The sequence below is a fragment of the Eleginops maclovinus genome, chromosome 4 (assembly GCF_036324505.1).
Source record: "Eleginops maclovinus isolate JMC-PN-2008 ecotype Puerto Natales chromosome 4, JC_Emac_rtc_rv5, whole genome shotgun sequence".
Classification (NCBI taxonomy): Eukaryota; Metazoa; Chordata; class Actinopteri; order Perciformes; family Eleginopidae; genus Eleginops; species Eleginops maclovinus.
In genome coordinates, this window is record NC_086352.1 from 9,561,754 (window position 1) to 9,584,317 (window position 22,564).

At 40.0% G+C, this 22,564-nt stretch overlaps 1 protein-coding gene and 1 long non-coding RNA gene across 2 annotated transcripts in view; one reads left to right on the plus strand and one right to left on the minus strand.

The window, feature by feature from the left end:
* Positions 1–2,160, minus strand: part of LOC134863117 (uncharacterized) — a 42,473-nt gene extending 40,313 nt beyond the window's left edge. The window contains exon 1 of the long non-coding RNA XR_010165614.1: positions 1,900–2,160. This is a non-coding gene — a long non-coding RNA (uncharacterized LOC134863117). The remainder of the gene's footprint in view (positions 1–1,899) is intronic.
* Positions 2,161–7,531: 5,371 nt separating this feature from the next.
* Positions 7,532–21,797, plus strand: mmp2 (matrix metallopeptidase 2). The gene is made up of 13 exons (XM_063881395.1): positions 7,532–7,821; positions 8,000–8,226; positions 9,212–9,360; positions 10,088–10,216; positions 10,814–10,987; positions 11,622–11,795; positions 13,061–13,234; positions 13,464–13,619; positions 13,766–13,892; positions 17,864–18,000; positions 18,545–18,704; positions 19,024–19,133; positions 20,683–21,797. The coding sequence occupies exons 1-13, from the start codon at positions 7,669–7,671 to the stop codon at positions 20,784–20,786; spliced, it is 1,974 nt and encodes a 657-aa protein (XP_063737465.1). The 5' UTR covers positions 7,532–7,668; the 3' UTR covers positions 20,787–21,797.
* The last annotated feature ends 767 nt before the right edge of the window (positions 21,798–22,564 follow it).

Consider the following 22,564-nt stretch of genomic DNA (forward strand, 5'->3'; position numbering starts at 1 on the left):
TGCAATTTCCTGGAAAAATAATCATCAGATCTTTGTAGCTGAGGATAGGTGGAATTTGGGTCAACAGTGACCATGTCGGAGGGCAACCTTTGCCCTTTGTCTCTACTCCCAGTTCACCCTCCTCCCTCTAATCCAGTCAAGGGTCATTCTGCTTAAATGATTTAGCACACATGATCCAAGCACGCAGAGTATCATTTCATATGTCAGTAATATTCACAATGCAATACTTTCCTGACACGGTCTACCTTTTCGCTTAACACACCCACACATTCACAAACAAAATAAATCAGGTCTCAATGGTGGAAATCACTGTCCCTGATACATTTAAAAGATCTCAAATATAATGTGATGGATTATGCTTTGATATCAGCTCTTACTGTGTGTTATGAAAAAAAACACCTGCCCTCTATCCCAATAGGATCAACAGATTAATCTTGGTAAGACGTAACACACACAGATGGTCAGACAGGAAAAAATTAGAAAAAATATGCAATATGAATGCATTTGTCTTGCATAATATCAAATATGATTCATCTATCACGAAGATAATGGCTTGATGCATTGGTGTACTTAGCAAAGAGACAAAGTTAATTTCTTTATAGGCCAAATATTCCTACCAAGATCCCCCATAATAAAAATGATTCTGCAGGGAATATTATATAAATTAAATGTAAGCCATCTATCTGGTTTGCATAGTAATAGCAACAGCGCTACCTTGTGCATTGATTCATTTCAGGTCACATTTCAATGCTGCAAACACAATGCACTCAGGAAGATATGTTACCGCCTGGCATGTGTTATATATTATTTTACACAGCAATAAATACATCCTGATAGAAGAGACTAAGAGAATGATCATGTCTGCTTCCTTTTTAAGGAATAGTTAAGCAAAAGAGTCTCATGTTGCATGAGTGTCACCCATCAGACATCTGACTGTGTTGTTTATTAGGATGAATAGAGAAAGGTGCTATGGTAATTTGGAGCAGCGCGACCACTGCTCCCCAATGCTCAGTGGGCCTCAGCTTCCTGAGAAAGGTCTTTTTCAATATCCTGCAAACATGGATGGAGGCGACGTGCATGCCATCCGGTACTTAAAACACAGGGGGGCCTATGGGCTGCAGACACGACCCGACAACACTCAGATCACAGGTAGCAGCAACAGGAGGAGGCATGGCTTCCATGGCAAGAACACTGGCTCATACATTGCCACACCTTTGCTGCTATCACACAAAAAAAGCTGTTTCCGTGCAGCATAGTCTAGACACATGTGTGCAAAATCAGTACCCATGCAAATATGGGATGGCTTTTGTGGAAGAAAAAGGTTTTTTCTCTTTAAGTTTACTAACATGGATCTTTCAACAGTGGAAGCTACATACTGTTTGAGCAGTGTTAGCAGAGGTTTATACAAGATAGCCTGTTGTGTTTCTAGGAAGCCTGTAGGGCACTTGCTGGGGTAAAAACAAAACTGTAATTCAAGTCTTTCTTACTAACAAGGTGACTAGGGGTCAAAGAGAAAAAAGGGAAAACTTTATTGAATCATGCTCCCTCACCTCTGGAGGTGACATCGAGCTTGTTATTGACAGAGAATAGGAAATTCACTTTTGTCTGGAATATGTGACGGTGGGCCCTAACCATAATAATGAATGGCCTATTGAGCTTTAAAAAGGTATTACTCTTATCTTCCAGGAAGCAGGATCGGTAAGGTGACTGTGGGGATTTGTTTGAGACACTTCCGATGTGACTGATGTTTAAAAATTAGTGGGGAAAGGGGAGCAAAAGAACGAAATTAAGTCCAGGTGTTGAAATGTGGTGTTTTACGTTGTGCAGTCAAAAATGCATCAGTTCATGTCAAATCTGTTTAGCCTGTTTTCGTGCTTAAAGCACATACAAGCTGCTTACCTGGGTTTATTGAGGCTCATTCCGCTTTTCCGCGTTGCGCGTCTACAGACCGGATGTGCTGAAGGTCCAATAATTCCACGCATGCGCACTTACCGAGTTACCAGGACTGCGACGCTATAAAAGTGTCTGCGAACTACTTTAAAGACAAATTATGTTCAGTTTCGTAACATCTTTAAGGGCGAATCTACTCAAACATCCGCTGTTCCAAACAACAATTCAGTTTGTCAACTTTTTCTCTGCAAACATAACAGGTGCGTACCAGCGACGAAGTATCAAAGGCCAGTTTAAGACTGTGTGCGGTTTGTGAGGGTCGGACGCAATTTACGTCAAGGACGTCATTCACTTTTCTCTCGCCGAACCGCGCGGACTTCTACCTTAAAGAACGTGTACACTGTTTCGTTCCACACCGTCCCATCATTACGTTATAATATGATTTATTTAACTACAGAAAAAGTCATTCAAATAAACCCCACCTTTACCAAGTGCAAAATTGAAGTGATGAACACATAGATGCAAACATATACAAGGATTTAAAATATATCGTGCTTAAAACGGACCATTTTGCATAAGAAGTGCTTTTAGTTTTGGTACTTAAAGTATGTTTTAACGCCTATACTTTTATTTATACTAGGTACAATTTTCAATGCAGTATTTGTACTTATATTTGAGTATTTTTTTGCTGTAGTATTGCTCTTTTCACTTGAGATTTTTGTACTTCTTCCACCTCTGCTCGAGACCTCACCTGACAGCATATTCCCAAAGCTGATATAGGCCTGTTTTTTAAATGATTTAAAGACCTGGGTTTGAAACCTTTCTTGCTGGCAAGTGAGGAAATGCATGGCGATGAAATTACTGTATGTCAAAAGGAAGCCGTTTTAAAGCTGAAGAGACAGGAAAGAGTTGCCAAGCCTGATCATCTTCCTCTCTTAATAAGTGAAAGGAAATGATAGTGAATCTGATTTCCCGAAGGGTCTCTGTTGTTTTGGAAGCACTATTCTCATTCTCTTTTAATAGACGATTACTTATCTACTGATTGTTTTCTCATTCCTAATTACACTCTGTGGAAGAAAAATCACTATTAGCATAAAAGAACTGGTGTTAATGGATGAACTCCGGCTGAGGTGGGACCCTCAGATTAGAAAGCAAACTCTTTCCAGATAAATTGTCTCAGCGAAGGAAGAACAGACCTAATAATCATTGTAGGGTTTACTAATGTATATGCTAAAAGCCACTAATGGACAGACAGAAGGTTCCAACAACATGTGCAAACAACATAATAGCTCATCAGCGACACAGCTCTCTGAACTGACAAGAGCAGCAGACACAAGGAAGCATTTCAACACTGCTTTCCCTCACTTGCATCATGCAGTATTTCATTTCCATCCAACAATCCAGGTAGCAATGTTCCTGATTTATCAAGGCTATCCGTTTACTGTGACGGCCAAATCATATCACTGCTGAAAAATTCATCCCCAAGTGTCAGTCTGTGCACAACAAGCAAGAGCCACGGCACTCCAAAGTTACCACTGTGAATATTTCAGAATTACTAAAAGCAATCCAAGGTAGACATTCATATTTCATCTGCATGTCCTCGTACATCAAGATATCTTTGAGAGTAATTTGTTTTTGATGCGAGAAAGGCATCAATATTTCAATTCCTTAAAAGTTCACACTAACTGGCCAATGATGTCTCCATCAGGAAACATAGCATTAACAAACAAGCTGTTTAGTTTTCCCAAGTTGTGGTTACTAAAAGTCAGAGCACACATTAAACCTCGAGAATCTTAGGAGTTTTTTAATGAAGCTGCCACATTTGAATGGTGAAGGATCTATGATAATGTTACAGACACCTTCTTAGAGAGCTAACTCCTTCAGATGGTTAAATGTAAGTGGACTTGTCGACATACAAGAAACAAGGCAGTTAATTAAGGCCCGAAAACAGAATTGAAATAGACAAAAACAGAGACAGACTGTGAAAAAGAAACAAACACTCTGCTGAAAGCTAGTACAAACTGTGAAATGCTGAAGCGGGGTCAACCCTCCCCTCACTTGCTTATTTCCATCTGCCGTTGCCAGCGTCTGCCACAGAGTGGTGCCGACACCGCTGTCTTGGAGTGAGGCAGGGCCAGCCCCGTGTCCTATAAACACACACAAATCATTTACATGCTGTACTCATCAAAGGCAACTCTTCCTCATCTCCGCCGAGATTTGCTGCTGATCTGAGCTTCCAATATTGCATCTCAGAGCGCCGCGGCTAACCTTTGCAACTGCCAAGAATGTGATTAATTTTTTAAATACAGCTGTTGACCTATTATTGAGATGGAGAGGAGCCACGAGAGACACTCATCTCCTCTCCTCTGTATAATGGAATGCATTATTGCATCAGTGTTTACAAGGCGTGCTAAAAGAGAAACAGAATGTGGGAGAAAGCATTAAATAAAGCAATTCGGCTAATGTCGCTTTGGGCCTTGTGCACACACAAGATGTCAATCAAAACTTGCGATCTTTGATTCATTGCAGTTTGCTCTGGCTGTTGCATCTGAGAGTAGAGTGGTGACACAATGTGGAACAATAATTACCCTGCAGTGTTAAAGTCCTCCAGTGTCTTGGTGCATTCATAAATAAAATATGTTCAAGATAATGGATTTATGTTCAATAATTCATCATCAGAATGTTTCAAACCGAGTGATATAATACGTGTCACAGTATTCTGTAACACAGTGCTTAGCCAAATTAAGTTATCTTGAAACAGATTTATTGACAGTGCTGTTGCTGCATTCATTTACTCAGCAACCATTGCTTAATTACTCCTGCAAAGCACATAAAACAAACAATGCCAATACACTGATTCTAAACCACTCAGTGTCAGTATTAACTACACAGCAGGCTAACTATGTATTCAAGGCAGGACCAAACAGCAGTGAACATTACACACTCTCAAGCACTCTGAGTGGGATTGAGGAGAGGAGCAGCAGTGGGACTGTTGTATTTGTCATTCATGACCTTGGTGCTAGCCAACCATACAGGCAGTTTGGTTTGATGACCCATCAGAGAATCTGTCTGGGCCCTTGCAGAAGCCAGTGGACCAGGCTGAGGGAAGAGAGTGACATCCAGGGCTGCGGTCTGTTCAGCTGGACCGGGGTCAATCAGTGGGCCTGAAGATCCAGAGCCAGCTGGAGAGCCATGATACGCCTGGCCTTCATGTCCAGAATGTCCCATTCCCAGTCGTAGGAGCAGGCCATGCTGGCATGCTGGAGAAAGCCACTCATCCTCATAATTAATGACACGAGTTTGTATGGTGTATGACCAGAGCAAGCAAATTGAGCATTGCATCGAGTTGCATGTGTAAAAACCCTGAAAAGTAGTTCAAGCTTAAAATAAATAGTCCTTAATGAAGGTGACATGTGTTATTATGTTGCAATGTAAACGTCGAAGCACAAATCACCTCCACTAGTGTAAAGCAGTGCATACAATGATTATGTTCGAATCCGCCGTCTCGGCAACAAACAAATAGAAATGGAAGAGATGCACTGGCAATCAACAGCAACAAGATGCACATTTTTAGAAAAGCCAACAGAATTTCATCAAAAAACACACACACACACACACACACACACACACACACACATTGTGCGCTGCTTCAATCTAGAAGAAGCTTAAGCATTCAACGGGGGCAGAAAAAAAGAAAACAATTTACATGCAAATCAAACCTTATCATCTAAATCTCTTTATGCCACTTTCGCCTGCAAAATTGCATTCATATGCACAAAGGCATTCAATTACTGTAGCTGTGGCTCAACTTCTCACATCTCAGCGTTTTCTATTTGGAGAGGCAGGCCCATGTACATTTAATAGGTAGCCATCCTGCTCCGAGGCTCTGCCAGAGATCACTGCGAGTGTGTCAGTTAGGGGAGATGGCAGCATGTATCAGTGCATGAAATAAAGCTCCTGCTCCAAAGTGACAGGCCCTGGATATTGTTGGAAAATGGATGTTAAATTCACTCTGCAACCACCAACAGCAGCCCCGGCTATGAAAAATTAACTGTACTCTGGCTAAAGGGAAAGGAAATTGCTTTGCTAGATATACCACCAAATCCTGTTTGTGAGCTATCCATCTGTCAGATCTCTTTGCAAAAAAGAAGTCCTTCAGCTTTCTCCATTAGAGAGTCTCCTCTCATATGCTGTTCTGAGTAATCCAGTATGAAAGTGGAAACAAAGAGATGTCAAAGAGAGTTAAAGTAAATCCTAATCTATACTGTAAACTAAAGTCAGCAAAGAGGAATGGCTCCAAGGGCCTCATAACAGGCAGATATGCTAAGTGTATGTCAGCCACCGGAGGGCAGTGATACTGACGGCTCTGTGCTGCAACCTCAAACAACCCACTCTTTACTATTTCTGTTTGAGTCACTACATTGTGATCTGAATATCTGGAAATCATTAGGAACTTATTTCATATTCAGTCTGTGATGATTCAGTGGTCTGCAGCATGGTTTTTATAATGACATCCCTGGAGTAAGGTAAGGTACAGTGAAAAAAAGCAATAAAAAAGATGGAATTTAACTAATTAAAAAGTGTGGTTATAACAGTATTTGCATTTACTTCTCATGATAGGATCTTCACACTATAATCGCATCATTGCAAACTTAATAAATATAAATAACAATTATATGTTAAAAAATATGTAGGGGAAATCATGAGCAAAGATGCTCCACCTTCCAGTGCACTGCAATTATTTCCATTAAATTGGTTAAAAAACTGCAAATAGTTATGAAAACACAATCTTTCTACAGTTTGGCCTTTCACTTTCCATCTTATATTCAGAGGTGAAGTGATTCAATTCTAATTTATCAGATAAAATAGAGAAAAATAATCAATTAGTACAACCAGGTTTGTGGTGTTAAATGATTTACTGGGGCCTTTTCAACCTGAGGGGAGTTTCCTCCTCCCGCCACTAGATGTCAGTGTAACCCTTTAAATAATGTTGGCCTGTCTGAAGCTGGGTGTCTGAGTGAGAGAAGTAACTTCATTTGTGATGTCTGAGTTGCATCAAGAGAAAACTACTAAGAAACAACCATCATTAGAATTATTAACATAATGCAATCCTAGTAAAAGGGCAAAGAACAATTTCCCCCACATATTTGTAACCAGTATGACGAGGATGGACTGACGGTTAATTTGACTGTCAATCAGTGCATCATGAATGCAATCACTAAAACACTTCAAATATTAGTTTAGTTCAAATCAAGCGTAAGTTAATAATAATAATAATAATATTAATAATAATAATAATAATGCGTGTGGTTTATAGTTGAATGATCAGCATGGTGGATTTTAACTCTTTAACATTTCTGCATTTGGAGTAAATATGAAGTGCCTTATAAAAGGGGCGGAATATGGTCATAAGTAGGCTAACAATTGTTATAATTTAACTGTCAGCAATGAGTTTTCATTGCATATACTTTTTAATTCCGACATATAATCTTAGTCTTGTTTTTTCAAAAGGCTGAGTGAGAAGTCACCCAAATGAGTAATGGGGAAATCATTCCTGTTTTGATTGCTCCTATTTCCCAACCTGGAGTTTGCGCAGAAAGCTCTCGGCAGAAAAGTGCATGTGCAAGCAGAACTGAGAAAGTTCATAGAGCCGAGGTGCAGGATGTCCCGTTAAGCAGAAAAAAACCCTGCAGAGAAGCAGAAGCAACACAAGCTGACGGGGTGAAAGGAGTGCAACACAAAGCGAACGGCATTTACCAAAGCGCAGATTTTTGCAAAATGGGCTCTCCAGTGGTATTCAGTTGTCGTCGGATTGTTCTCAAAGTGTTTTTGTTTCAGTTCATCGCTTTTCAATCAGCATATGCTGCCCCTTCGCCTATTATCAGGTTTCCAGGGGACGATACTCCCAGAACAGACAAAGAAGTTGCTCTGGTGAGTTTATTGCTTTTTTTTTTTTTTTCTAAACTAGAAAAGTTGAGTGGGTCAGTGAACTGTAAAGTGATGGGTAATAGTTTGCATGGTTATTTAAGTATTGCAATCATTTTATATGAATACTTTACCTTATTCGGAAAAGTTTAACCATTTGTATGTCTATTTATTTCTCCTTAAGCACTACCTGAATAAGTTTTATGGATGCCCACAAGACAGATGTAACCTCATGGTGCTCAAGGACACCCTGAAGAAAATGCAAAAGTTCTTCGCCCTGCAAGAAACTGGAGAGATTGATGCCAAAACTGTGGATATCATGAAAAAGCCCCGCTGTGGCGTCCCAGATGTGGCCAATTACCAATTCTTCCACAGGAAACCCATGTGGCAGAAGAAAGACATTACTTACAGGTCAGGGAATTAACTTTACCTACACATTTACTGAACTAGCATTTGATTATCCTGCAATGTAAGCGTTAAACTGCATCCTGCAAGGCGGGGGTGTGGGTCCCAATTAATTCTGACTTCTAACTTTGAATACTCAACAAATGACATCATGGAAGTTTTAAGCGGAATGGGCCATATTAAAGGTAATCAGATAACACCTTAGCCGAGGTTATGTTGTATGCATTGCATGTAAAACAATATCAGGACATTAGATACTGTATAGTGTTTTCCAACAAGGAAAGTTAAAAGGAGTTCACCCCACCCAACTACTGCCCCTAAATCCAACCGAAAGTATTGAGAAACTACCTGAAATATGTCTGAGTCACTCAATATCCCAACGTAATTCCTAAAGCTGCTTTTGATGAGAGCACAAAAGAATAAAAACAACGCCAGAGTCTGTTTGTTTTGAGAGATGGACCACAGCTTGGCCCCGCCTGACCCCCCCCCCCCCCATCCTCCACTCCACCCCACCCCCATCCACACAGTCATTGCGCCCCTTGTATCTTGTGTCTTGCTTACAGCAGCATTCCTACACAGTATGTGTCAGGTCTTTTGTTTTCGTTCTGTTTGAGGTTTACAACAATGTGGAAGGGGTTTATTTATATCAGCGGTTTTTCTCTGTCTCTGTTCATTCCAGCCCATCTGCTTGTGTGTTTGTAAGAAGGACTTGGAGCCAAAGTCAACAGCAACTTAGAGATCTTAGATTTTTGTTTTTCATACTGTACAACAGGGTTTGTGGTTGAAAACTGTTTCAGAAACCTTTTCCACTAGCTGTTTTTAGCAGTGTTTCAGTTCTTTTCCACGATCAGAATCTGGCATAAAAGATCTAAAGATAATTCTATATGCTTTTCTAAACATGACACCCTTCACTATCCTGATTACAGACATTTACTGGTATATTTTGTCTTGCTTTTCAATGAATCTGACTCTGACTCTGTGAACTTTGTAGAATCCTCGGATACAGTCCCGACCTGGACGAGGAAGTCATTAATGATGCTTTCTTCAGAGCCTTCAAAGTGTGGAGCGACGTCACCCCACTCACATTCGAACGCTTAATGGACGGAGATGCTGACATCATGATCAATTTTGGCCGCAATGGTATGCCACGTATTAAAAAAAAGAACCTTAAGATAGATTTTCTGTTAAAAACTCTACCTATCATCAGCGAGTGGATTGCTATTGTGTGTCTGCAATTCGAATTCCTTAAAAAAATGGGTTTATTTTCAAGTAAAATACCGCCATCTTAGTAACTGCTTTGATCACTTGTGTTGGGACATGGGAAACATGAGTCCACGCCTACATACTTAGTTGTCTTTATGTGGCACGGTATTGCAGGTTCAAACTACCAAAATAAAGTTTTGTTACATGAAGTTGAACCGAAGTCCCCTGACAGATGGTGAAGGAGCAATAACATACATGTTATTACAGTGACTCTGCACACCTCCAACCTATATTTTAGAAACACCTCTTCAAAGGTCATTTCAGTTGTTCCAACCAAAACAACCATTTCATATTTACACAGTGTCATAATGTCAATCTGTCAGCCATAGGGGACACTGCCAAGTTATAGTGAAACACTTATAAGGAATGGCCGCTTCAGGAGATGTGAAAGTGATGTTTTGGTAAGGAAAGTAATAAGGAATATTTAGTTGATTCAATGCACACACAAATGTCACATAGTGTAAGGAACATTTTCTTCTTCAAGCTACAGTATTTTCTCCTGCTAATAGCTGCAAAGCGGTTCCATCTGTGCACATTTCAGAAGAAGAAAAATAACATCTGATATTTGTCCTGACGTGTTAATATGGAATAATGCAATCCACAGAGCATGGAGATGGTTACCCCTTCGACGGCAAAGATGGCCTCTTGGCTCATGCCTTTGCTCCGGGACCAGGAATTGGCGGAGACTCTCACTTTGATGATGATGAGCAGTGGACGCTGGGAGATGGCCAAGGTAATGGGGAAACACTATATTGACAAAAAACAAAAGCTTATTGTGAAACCTCCTATAATTTGAATCGATTCCTGTAAATATTGCCAAATAGATGGCTTTAGAAAATGTTCTTTTTTTGACACAATGTATAGGTTAAATGTTGATGAGATTACCGGGCATATCTACGCAAAATATGACATTGATAACACATTTGACTTTCAGATACTTTTGTTTGGCTTTTCTTAACTTTGTCTGGACTTTCTGGCACTAGATATGACAAACCTCAGCCATCTGGAAGCTGGATAGAAAATCCCTTTGCAGGCATTTGTATTTGCACATATTGACCCAGATAGTTTCATGCAATTCCCATTATTCAGAATCCTATTGTCTGAATTAATCATGTCTGCAGAAGTAATCTATGAACCTCATTTGCATTCTCATGGCGCAGAAAAATCTCACAATTAAATGAAGTGTTTTCTTATTTTATCAGTGCTTTTGCATCCGCTTTACTACAATAAATGTACGCCATAACATTCATTTTTTATAATGTGTCAATACTTTGGAGTAAGGTGAAGTGTTTATTTCAATATACAATATGATCCTTGATTTTTTCAACAGTGGTGAAGGTCAAATTCGGCAATGCTGATGGGGAGTTCTGTAAATTCCCCTTCATGTTCATGGGCACTGAGTACAACAGCTGCACAGCTCAGGGTCGAGACGACGGCTTCCTGTGGTGCTCGACCACTTACAACTTCGAAGAAGACGGCAAATATGGCTTCTGCCCTCATGAATGTAAGATTATCCTGTGGTTGTCTTGTTGTTTAATTCTAAAAAATGTGCTGACTTTATAGATTTTCTTTGTGGCCCCATTTGACCTCAGTAGTTTCATCCCCTACTTGCATCCAATTGAAGTCAAAGTTATACTTCAAAACAGATTTTTGTTTTATTCAAAGCTTTTCTGCTGATTTTGGACAGAGAGAAAGTAGGTTGAACAGCATGCCAGGAAAGAGTTGTTTTTCGCTTGGAATGGATTATGGAATATTCCTTTTCCAAGTCGCTGCCCCACTTTACAACACTGGGCTTTGTTAAACATTTTGTTTATCTGTGTTGTATTGCTGTCCATGGTACTAACATGATTACATGCCCATTACAACGCCAAAGTACACATGTACCGAGTTGAGAACATGAGTGAGGCCTGTTTGTACTGGAGCCCTCTTTTGTTTCGCTTTTTTTTTAATGTACAAAAGTCCCATTCCACCTTTTTTATATAAATGTCCCCTTTTCTATGGACACATTGTCTTGCTTCATCACTCAGAGGTTAAATGGATCATGTGGGAATTGGAGCAAATGCTTTGTAAGCGTTGAACACATTTAATGCATTTTCAATTATTTTCTATCAAATCTTTTCTCTTTATTTGTTTTACAGTACTATTCACCATTGCTGGAAACGCAGAGGGCGCTCCATGTAAATTCCCCTTCACCTTTCAGGGAGAAAAGTATGAATCTTGCACAACTGAGGGCAGGAGTGATGGTTACCGCTGGTGTGCCACCACCGACAACTATGATGCGGACACATCCTTCGGGTTCTGCCCTGAAACTGGTAAGTGGTGTCTTCTACTGCCTGGAACTATAGTCCCTGTCTGATTTACGGTGAACCTTTAAAAGCGTGTTTACTTTTGTGTGGCATGCACTGTCATTTTCCTTTTTTCTGAAAGCCGTCCCAGGGAAGTTAAGCAGAGGAATTTAACACAATTTCAATATAAAAATGTTACCTTTTAAAATCAAACTAAGCCTATTTGGGGAAAACAGGCCTACATGAAAAAGGCAACACTTGTCACATGTTAACAACTTCTGCTAGGGATTTACTAGCTAACCGTTACCATGCAGCTATGTTATTGTGCAGCTTGATTGAGCATGTTGATTGAGGGGTTTTAGGGAATCTATTTTTATTCAAACATTTATTTATAAATGATTTGTTGTCCACTTTAAACCACAAGTCTGCAAAAAAGCCCACACTGTCGTCTGTTATCTTGTCACCTTTCCCTAACTTGCCAGCTAGCTGGTACGTTTCACATTGCAGCCTATATGTATTTTACAAATGATTGTTTTTTGGGCTAGTGAATGGATTATGGATGCTTAATCATATGGATAAAGGTTTGTTTTTCTCTACAAATGATATGGTAAAAACAACCTAAACCTCTTTTTTTCCATTTTATATTTGCATATTCCCTTGGGCAGTTTCCACTTTGAATATTCCCGGAATTTCACAACATAAATCCAGTTTAAGGGTTATGTGCTCGCTGTTTTACTGGCTTTGTTGTGTAGAATATGGTGCCCTGCCGTGTGTTGGTTTACAGGAATGCTCAAGCTGGGGTTTTCGGTCTTGCTCGCGGTCTGCTGAGTAGCTGTGAAAGTATTTTAATGTGCAGTGGCAGGGCTTATTTTCCATTCTGTCAGAGGGACGGGCTTTAGTTTTTAGGTAGTGTAGTAGGATGGGGGGATAGACTGAGAGACATACGACCACTGGAGCTTTCATCTGGTACTAATTGGTTAGGAAAGTAGCTTTGTTGTAAAGCTGCGTGCGCTACCTCGTGCTGAATAACACATTATTATATAAAAAAAACAAATGCGCTCAACTAGTCTTGCCAGATTGAAAACGATCTCTCTTTGAAAGAAAATCAATTTGGGTGGGGGCTTGTTGGTTTTGGGTCATGTTTGTGGTGCCAGTGCTTTCATGATGTTGTGTTCAATACCATCTGTGCTCTTTTCACAATACAAACTGTTTTGATGAAATATTTTGGCATATAAATGAACTTAGTTCACTTCACATTCTGCTTCCTAGTTAACTTTTGTTTCTCCCCTTAGCCATGACGACAGTGGGAGGAAATGCAGAGGGAAGCCCCTGCGTCTTCCCCTTCACTTTCTTGGGTGACACCTATGAGGCCTGTACCTCCTCTGGACGCACTGATGGCAAGATGTGGTGCGCTTCCACCAAGAGCTACGATGATGACCGCAAATGGGGTTTCTGTCCTGACCAAGGTAGGAAAAGTCATTGAGCACAGTTCGTAGGGGTCAGTCTGAATTGTCCCTAAACTCAAGTCCTTTCCCAAGAAACCCATGTACCCTAACATCATGCCCTGGTATAATGTATCTATACACAAAAAGACCTTTTCATATGATCTAATTAACAACACATACTGTTCAGTATCATTGTTTTGTGAACAGGTATAGACAGTCAACATTGTGTCTTTGTGCTGCTTGTTACCAGGTTACAGTTTGTTCTTGGTGGCCGCCCATGAGTTTGGTCATGCCCTTGGCTTGGAGCACTCTCAGGACCCCGGAGCGCTGATGGCCCCCGTTTACACTTACACTAAAGACTTCAGACTTTCTAATGATGACATCAGTGGCATCCAGGAGCTTTATGGTGAGATGAAATGTCATGTGTTGCTAGTTTCCTGCACAGAGATCAAGCCCTAAACAAAATAATGAAAGTACGTTTTCTTTCTTGATTGTGTAATCACTCCTTGATTAAAGATGAAATGCTGTAATTTGGTAACTCTCTTGTAACAGGTGCATCGACAGGCAATCCTGTGTCTCCAACCAAGGGTCCAGTCACTCCAATGGATATCTGCAAAGAGCCAGTTGTCTTTGATGCTGTAGCACAAATCAGAGGAGAGACCTTCTTCTTTAAGGACAGGTAATCAAATCAAACTAAAAGTCACAGTATTGATTGCCCTAAATGAGAATTCAACAACTGTACATATGCTACATTTAGACCAAATGCAGTAGAGCAAAATCAAAGTTCTTGCCCATGTTGTTTGATTATGCTGCCTGCATTTCCTTTATTGCTCTCTGAGTCATAAATGCATGATGAACTCCCTTTTTTACCCTCTCGAATCTTGCAAGCACTGCCAAAGTCTGGTTAAATTTCCTGTCCTTGATCCATTGGAAGATAGAGAAACAAAACCCAACAGCCTGCATCTGGTTTTATGATTTTGCAAGTGAAATAAGGCAGCCTCCACAAGTCACATTTTATCAACATTCGCCCACAAACAAGGAGCAGTAGTATAGGAGGTTTCTTGTTAATTATAGTTTCTCTTATTGCACCTGTGTGCCACCCAAAGATTGGGAATTAGATGCTTGTTTCATGATGTGACAATTAGTAGGAAGGACAAACAAACTACTCCTCTATGGCAGTTCCAACCAAAATAGTCATTATTCATAAACACCGTGTAGAGGCAGTCCTTCCTCGATGGCGCCACTGAATATAAAGCATGTAGACTTACTGTGTGTACTTGCTGACCCTGCATAGAAGGGAAGTGCAATGATTTCGTAAACAGTCTTTGTGAGATTGTAGATGTTCCCGTAGTAAAGCAAACATTTTCATCCCAGCAGCTTAATTGTGGTACTTCTAAATTCTCCTCAAAGTTACCTAAAACAAAACCAACAAAGTGGTAGAAAAGGAACTGATAGAAAACACAAACAGCGACCTTGTCAGTTATGATGTGTTAATACTTCTAGCTGTGCTACAACATGGACTCCTTGGCTCATGATTAACATGAGCTGTATACCTGTCATGGCCATAAAAGTGTCCAAAGCAAACAGGCCGGCATACCTCCGTACCAAAGAGTGTAGTCATTCAGTTAGCTGGGTTTCCCTCTCCGAGAACTTTGGGGTAGAAAACTGGGAGCAACAAGCCACAATCCTGCTCACAAACCCTGCTTCAATACAGACTGACAGTTGTTGCACCTACTGTTGCTCACTTACACACAAAGTAGCGGTGCTCCAGAGGATGCACAGACCAACGTTGGCATGGCAGTTCATGGTCATTAGATAGAATCGGAGGATGAAACCCTCTTTATTAGTCACATACATGCACACAGCAGAGCACACAGAGTGAAATTAGTCCTCTGCATTTAACCCATCCTAGTACTAGGAGCAGTGGGCAGCTATCGTGCAGCGCCTGGGGGAACACATTAATTGTAACACATGGATGCCAAAATGCATCAGGTGCTTGTAGAGTTTTGCAGCATGTCATGTACATTATGTGGGATTTGTCAGTAATTACTCAATTGTTTACAGTTGTTTTAAATGGACCCTAAGACAGGACTCATTATTGTCATTTTCAGGTTTCATATTTGTTGTTTTTTGCCTCCACTGTGACATGTTTACATGGTTTAATGTTCAAAAGGCTCTTGATTTTTCTCATACTGCCTGTGCTGCAGTACCTCTTTTCACCCTCTGTCCGAAACCAGAGCCCAGTCTGCTCTGATTAGTTAGCTGGCTGGCTCTGTTGTGATTGGTGAATGGCTTAGAGATGTCCCGCCCCTTAATATTTAAGATAAGTGTTGGAGCACTAGGCAATAGAAGTGTGAAATGTCACAAAGTGTGTATGAGAAGGACCCTGAAAATCTTCTTTACCCCAAAATGTTTGTCCAACTTTGGCCAAAATCAGCAACTGACTGTTACTCCCTTATTTAACCATCCAAGGCTGTGTGTGATATGTTCAAGCAATTCTTGAGATGATAGTTGTGTTTCAGGGGATATGCAGGAGGATATATCAGGTTTTTGAGCTGTACAGTTCAAATACTAGTCACATTTTATAGCTGTAGAGAAAATACGTTTCCCTCAGCACCCCAGGGCTAATGCTCACTTGACTCTCCAAAAATGAAGTTTAGATCCCATGCCATTTTTCTTCTGGATCAGCATGTTTATAATGTACAGTAGGATCTTGACATGACTGAATGTTAATATTTAAGGCACTCCCTGAGCTCAGCATAAAACTGTGCCTGCCTGTCTGGAGGCTTAAGGAGAAGGCAATTACAAAGAATCGGAGGATGAAACCCTCTTTATTTGTCACATACATGCACACAGCAGAGCACACACAGTGAAATTAGTCCTCTGCATTTAACCCATCCTATTACTAGGAGCAGTGGGCAGCTATCGTGCAGCGCCCTAAACAGAAACAGTGTGGCCAGCCTACTGACTAGGTCTTATGTGCTTATAAACTAGCGTGTAGCCAACCAAAGCAGTTTATCGTTTGTCCTATATTTCCTTTTAGCCGTAACGCTTAAGATTTCAGTCCTGGTTCATTCGGTGACACCGCTATGATCAAGCAAAAATAATAAGAATCAGATTTTACATTGCGAGTGGTTTTCCACACAGCAGCAGGGCACAGTACTGTAAAGCTGGTTTACATGCTGAGGAGTGAGCAGGGTGTAGCCTGCAGCTGTTCATGTAGCAGCTCACTGTGGCGGCTTCTTCTTTTCTCCATTACTCCCTTTCAAAAATGTATCATCATCCCCCCACTGCAAAGTGCAGAAAAAGGACATCACATTTTAAACAATGATTTAAGATCATGGTCAGCAATACCCATTGTGAGAAACACAATGTTTTGTCAGTTGAACACATTGAATGTAAAGCAGTAGCAGTAGGAAACACTCTGTTTGCATTAGCAGTAACTAATACAGCTCTGACGGTGTGAAAACGGAGGCTGTTATCAATAAGATAGTGATTCAATTACACAAATGATCTATAAATCCCTCATGCGTGGTTTGCAATATGAATCCAGCTTGGGAATAGATGCCACTACAAATAATATCAATGTACCAGATGATAGTGAATGTAGACGTTACATGGCTATTGGAGAAGAAATGCCAGCATAAACAGTATTAAAAATGGTTTGATTTCAGGAAATCTTTTTTACTTTAAAGCTAGTTCATGGAGTACTCAGAACAATCCTCAAACTGCCAATTGGCTTTCCCACTGAATCTGTAGCCCACCCAGATTTCCAATGAACAGCAGCTATCACATTTTTGACCAGTTATGGGAAATCACATTACCTAAACTTTCCAGAAGTCAAGCTTGTGTGGGATAAAAAAAAACCTGGTAAAGTCGTGGCTCCTGACATTCTTGTAAGAGTAACGATATGGTTAAATCGTAAAGCCAGTAATCAACTTTCACTGCAATTATGACACGGCTTTGATTACAACAAATGCTTAAAATGGATGACCTACTTGAATTTTGAAGTCTCAGCAATGGTTTGGGGAACTGATGTGCGGTACATTAACTTCAACTTGGCTATAGCCTGTAAGTGTATCCTTTGAACCATCCATCAGGCCGGATGTTTGTTTATTTTTTTAATTTAAAATATAATAAAGAAAGGAAGACAAGACAGAAAAAGCCCTCTGGATATTGTTGGTACACCGATCTTCAAGAACACTGCTAAAGTAATGCAATTTAAAGATGGTTTGTTCAGATTGAAATATGTTTCCTTTTTCCAGTTTACAGAACGTTGTGTCTCTGTTTGTACATTTTATTTATTTCTCGTCTCCAATTCTGACCCTACTCCTAACACATTTTTGGGAATTGGCTGATCTTTTTCCTTACAAAATAGGTCAGTGGAAAAAGGTTTGGGGATCTGCCGTTGTTGTGCAGCTGTGTATTGGAAATCCAGGCAAGATAGGTCTTGTTCCGCTGGCGTCTGCAGCCTCAGTCCTAACGAGAACCAGATGCTCATGAATCAGGCCATTGTGGCTGCACTTGCACTAAAAACTCCTCACATACACACATGCACACACTTCCCCCACCTCCTCCTAGTCATCCCCCTCTACCATTCTTTCACTCTCACTCGTGCAACTGCTCACCCTCTCATTCTCTTTCTGCCAGGTTCCTGTTCAGGTCAGTAAACTTCAGAAGCAAGCCCACCGGCCCTATGCTCGTGGCCACCTACTGGCCAGACCTGCCTCCCATAATAGACGCTGCGTATGAAAACCCATTGGAGGAAAAAACTGTGTTCTTCTCAGGTACGTCAGAGAAATCCAGAAACTGTGGATAGTCAGCCGACTTTGACCTTTCTTAATACGCTTCATATCCTCCACGTACAAGATATAAAGAGATTTTTACCATTTGGATTTGCTTAACGTTGGTGATCCTGAAAACTGAAACTTAAGGAGAAGCAGGAATGTTGGCTGAGCGCTCTTCAGTGCGGTGTGCACTCATGGAACAGATATTTTACCATAGTTATTAGTGGTTTATGAATTATTCCTTGCATTTTACTAATATGACAACCTTCCTGCATACCGATGAATGTGACAATTGATATACATCATCTTTGAAGACATTAACAGCAGGGCTGGCTTGTCTGTAGAAGATACCTAATACCCTGAATTGTTAAATGATGAGCTCATGCTAAGATATAATACATTTGGTTAATATAATTGCAGCATTATGGGATACTACTTTGATCCCACAGTTCTGTTTTAACTTACTTACCTTGCATTAATAAAACACATGTCTTCAGTGTTGTTTGATCCCTGGTTCTACTTTTCACTAACTCTTTCCTCACAGGTAATCAGGTGTGGGTCTACAAAGCAGACGCGCTGCAGTCAGGCTATCCCAAGAGGCTCTCCAGCCTCGAACTTCCCACTGACCTGCAGAAAATTGACTCTGCCTTCAACTTTAGGAAGAACGGGAAGACGTACCTGTTTGCTGGGGACAAATTCTGGAGGTAAGGAAAGGGAAAAAGATTATATATATTAAACATGTGTTTGCCTAAAACCGTTGTCTGACACACCCTAGCTTGTGCTGTTGTGGTTATAATCTCTTGTTGCAAAACTAGGTTACGTCTGGATGTCGTTAGCGTTTTGTGTGACCTCAGCTGCTCTGTTAAAGCTCTGTTAGCCCGTGCACCGCATGGGAATTCACTGTGTGGATGACTCAATATTTTATGGACCACTGTGTGTGGTGTGTTTGTGTGATTGTATGTGTGTAATTTGCACTAATTTGAAGGTTTATTCTGTGTAAACTCACTTTAACTTTGGGTACAGATACAATGAAGCTACAAAGACAATGGATCCCGGCTTCCCAAAACTTATCGCTGATTCTTGGAATGGTCTCCCAGATGACATCGACTCCTCCTTCAGTCTTAATGGCATTGGTAAACAAATATTTACTATCCCAACATTTGTGAATTTACAGGCAGGGTATGAATTAATGAAGGGGACATTTGACTAAAAGATAGCAGCGTGTGTTATAAATCTATGACCAAAACAGTAACTGAGGTTTTGAGCAGGGTTGTTTACATACTTAATATAACTGGAAACCATTTTCCTATGTTCATATACATTCTAACATGCTGATTCCTAGCAGGTATAAGTTAACCATTCTCCAGATTTGATCTAAGCATGTTAGCATTGCCCAACTGGGACTAAACAAAAAGACACCAGATGATGGGAATTAGTTTTACAAGTACAAACCAAAGTGGAGGACAGTAAGGAAATACTAAAGTAATTGTATTTAATTCTTTAAGAGGACATTTATGTCTACTAAATTAAAAAAGCAATCCATCCAATAGTGGTTGAAACATTTCACTTTAAACCACACATGCCAATGTTGTGGTTGCACAAGATGATAATTCAGATGATGATTGAAGTCATTTATCCTCTGGGCATGAACATCGTTGCCAAATGTCATGGCAACTCTAGTCGCTTCAAACAAAAACAGCACTGGAGGAAATATTCATGAATGATCAGATTCACAACATGTAATCATCTTAAAGCCAGGAATCTTTTTGTATACAATACTTTTCAGTCCGGACCAAATTATGGAATGACCAAGACCAATGGCGCGAGCATGGCTAAAAATTAACCATATTGTGAAACACCACAAAAGCATGCTCATCTTTTATACATTCAATATTTTTTAAGTAGCACACATCCTTCTCAGAAAGACTGAGTCATAAGGTACCAAAAGGAATCCTCAGGCTTAAACTTTGTTCGACTTTTGAGGAAGACCGAGTAGGACAAATAATTTGCGGTGCTTTGATTAGAGCTGTTGCTCTGTGTGATAACCGACAGCATTCAGACTAGCATTCCTTGTGGTTGGTTTGCATGGAAGTCCACTCAGCTCTATCAACATTCTGGCAATGTGCCTCTGCCAATACAGACTCTGTATATACCACAACTCATCAAAAGGTCATGTTATCTAGCCAAAAAAGAACAGTTTCGGGAAACTGACAAAGTGAAAAAGGACAAAAGGGAGTTGTTCTGAAGTTAGGGAGTCATCTTGGGCTTGATGTTGATAGAAAACAGTCAGGGGGAGAGCAGTTGTTTATGTCTTTCATGCATCCTCGAGGTTAGAGGTGGCATGCTGATTTTTAAGTATGGTAGAAAAACCAAGGATTTTTCCACAACTGCTCTCCAAACGTACACACATTGCTGTAAGCCCGTTCCCCAAATAGTGTACAAACATATTTCTATAAAGCAAGTCTGTGTCGCTCTACATAGGGGCCTCTGTATGCCTCCACATTAGCATGATTCAGAGAGAGAGGCGTAACTTGTCACTTTAATTACATCTAAGTAGACTGTTGGTTTATATGGTTATGCTAATGCTTGCTTATTTTGCTTTTACTACACAGTTAGTTTTACCTTGTTTTAAAAGGCTTCATACCTTCTTATGTTAACAAACGTTGTGCTTGTTTTTAACAGATTACAGCTACTTCTTCAAAGACAACCACTATTTCAAATTGGAAGACAGCAGCTTGAAGATCGTCAAGTTGGGTGAAATCACAAAGGACTGGCTCGGCTGTTGAGCATTTCCAAAGAGTCTCGCAACTAGCTAAATCATGTAATGACATCTGGCCTCATAAGGAAATTGCCATAACAACGCACACAACTTGAGGTGGCCACAGTGCACACTGTTGTAAGTTGTTTTTCTGGCGACTCTGCACGCTTCTGGGGGAGACATGCCCCTTCCAGCCTGTATAACCAGCCTCCAGCTTTGTAGACAGGCACCTCGGGACCTTCTGCAAACATATGCAACTGGATATATTACTGTGTGATGTTGACATTTTGTTTTATATGCTGATGCAGATTTATTACAATGTGTACTCCCCGTTTGATTGTTTTATAGCTTTTTTATTTGTTTTTTAAAAACTCCGACATCAGGTATGTCAACACTGCATTGAACGCAGTGCTATACTGTGCTGTGAGATATTGCCGTTGTTATGCAAATTTAATTCTGCAACGCTGTTTTACCCCTTATGAGGAATTCATGTTGGCTTGGAATCACTTCTACTATGTCCAGTTTTACTAAGTGCAGTTTTATAAATGTATGACTTTTATTTGATGTTCTCATTGTTGTTTAATACATTTGACAAAATGAATTTGCACAATGTGTTTGACCGAAGATGGTGCTTTAGAGATTGCTTTTTGCCTATAGTCCTAAATATATACATTTTATATTCTCTGTACTTATGTCTGACTACTTCTCTGGATGTCAGAAAGTTGTATTCGCAGGCACACATTATTCTCCATTTGGTTAGCACTTTGCATAGGATTGTATAAGGGACTGCTCAACTGCATTGCATTTCCCTACACTAATGGTACAGGGAGATTAAAGGCACAGGTTGCCTATAGAGGCTGTATTAGTTCGCTGCATGATGGAATCATGACGAGTACCGCAGTAGTATTGTTTAATAATCTCTTTTTTTATATCCTCTGTTTTTTTCTCTTGGGTTTTAACAATACAGTTGTGTTTTATGTTGTTTTAAATGCTTGTGCACTTTGTTACTGTCATCAATAAAGATGGTCAATATACTGAGGATCGGTGATAAACAGAGCTTAATATACCTGCATAAAGTGGGTTATTAAGGCCATTATGAACCTACAAGTTTAAGCATGGAATTTCAGCCACCAAATACCTGTGGTGTAAGAGGTATCCAGGTAATTTCATTGAGACCAAGCAGCAACACCACACTGTAATATAAGTAGAAGTCCTGTATTCAAAACGTAGGCCCAACATCGTAATCATCACAAAGTAATTCATCAAAAGCATAAGAAACAATATATGTGTCTCTATATGAATAAACTTAACTATTTATTGCTACAAAATTAGCATCTTATTGTATGGGCTTATCCAGATTTCATCAACATGTGAAAATTAAAAGCGGAGTAAAAAGTAGAATATTACAGAGTAGTATTAGGTAATATTAACTGGAGTAAGAGAAGTAAGAGATGGCCTAACTTACTTGGGTAAAAAGGCAACTTTTCATTTCTGTTAGGAAATATCTCAGGAAAGAAGACACTCTTGTTTTGGAAGAACTAAAACACATTCGTTTGTGAAACTGCGCCATCATGTGGACGTTTATAAGATCTTGTAAACAAAAATATTTACGTCACATTTTCCCTTTAAAATCAGTGCCGATTCACTAATGCAATATTTCTAATTTCGTTGGATATGTTATGCATATATTGCTAAAAAATATATCTGATACCCAATTGGTTGCACAAAGCACATGCATGCTGACTGACATGTCAGCACACCATTTTGTCTTTACGCTGCATCGGAATTGGGATACCGATTATAAAT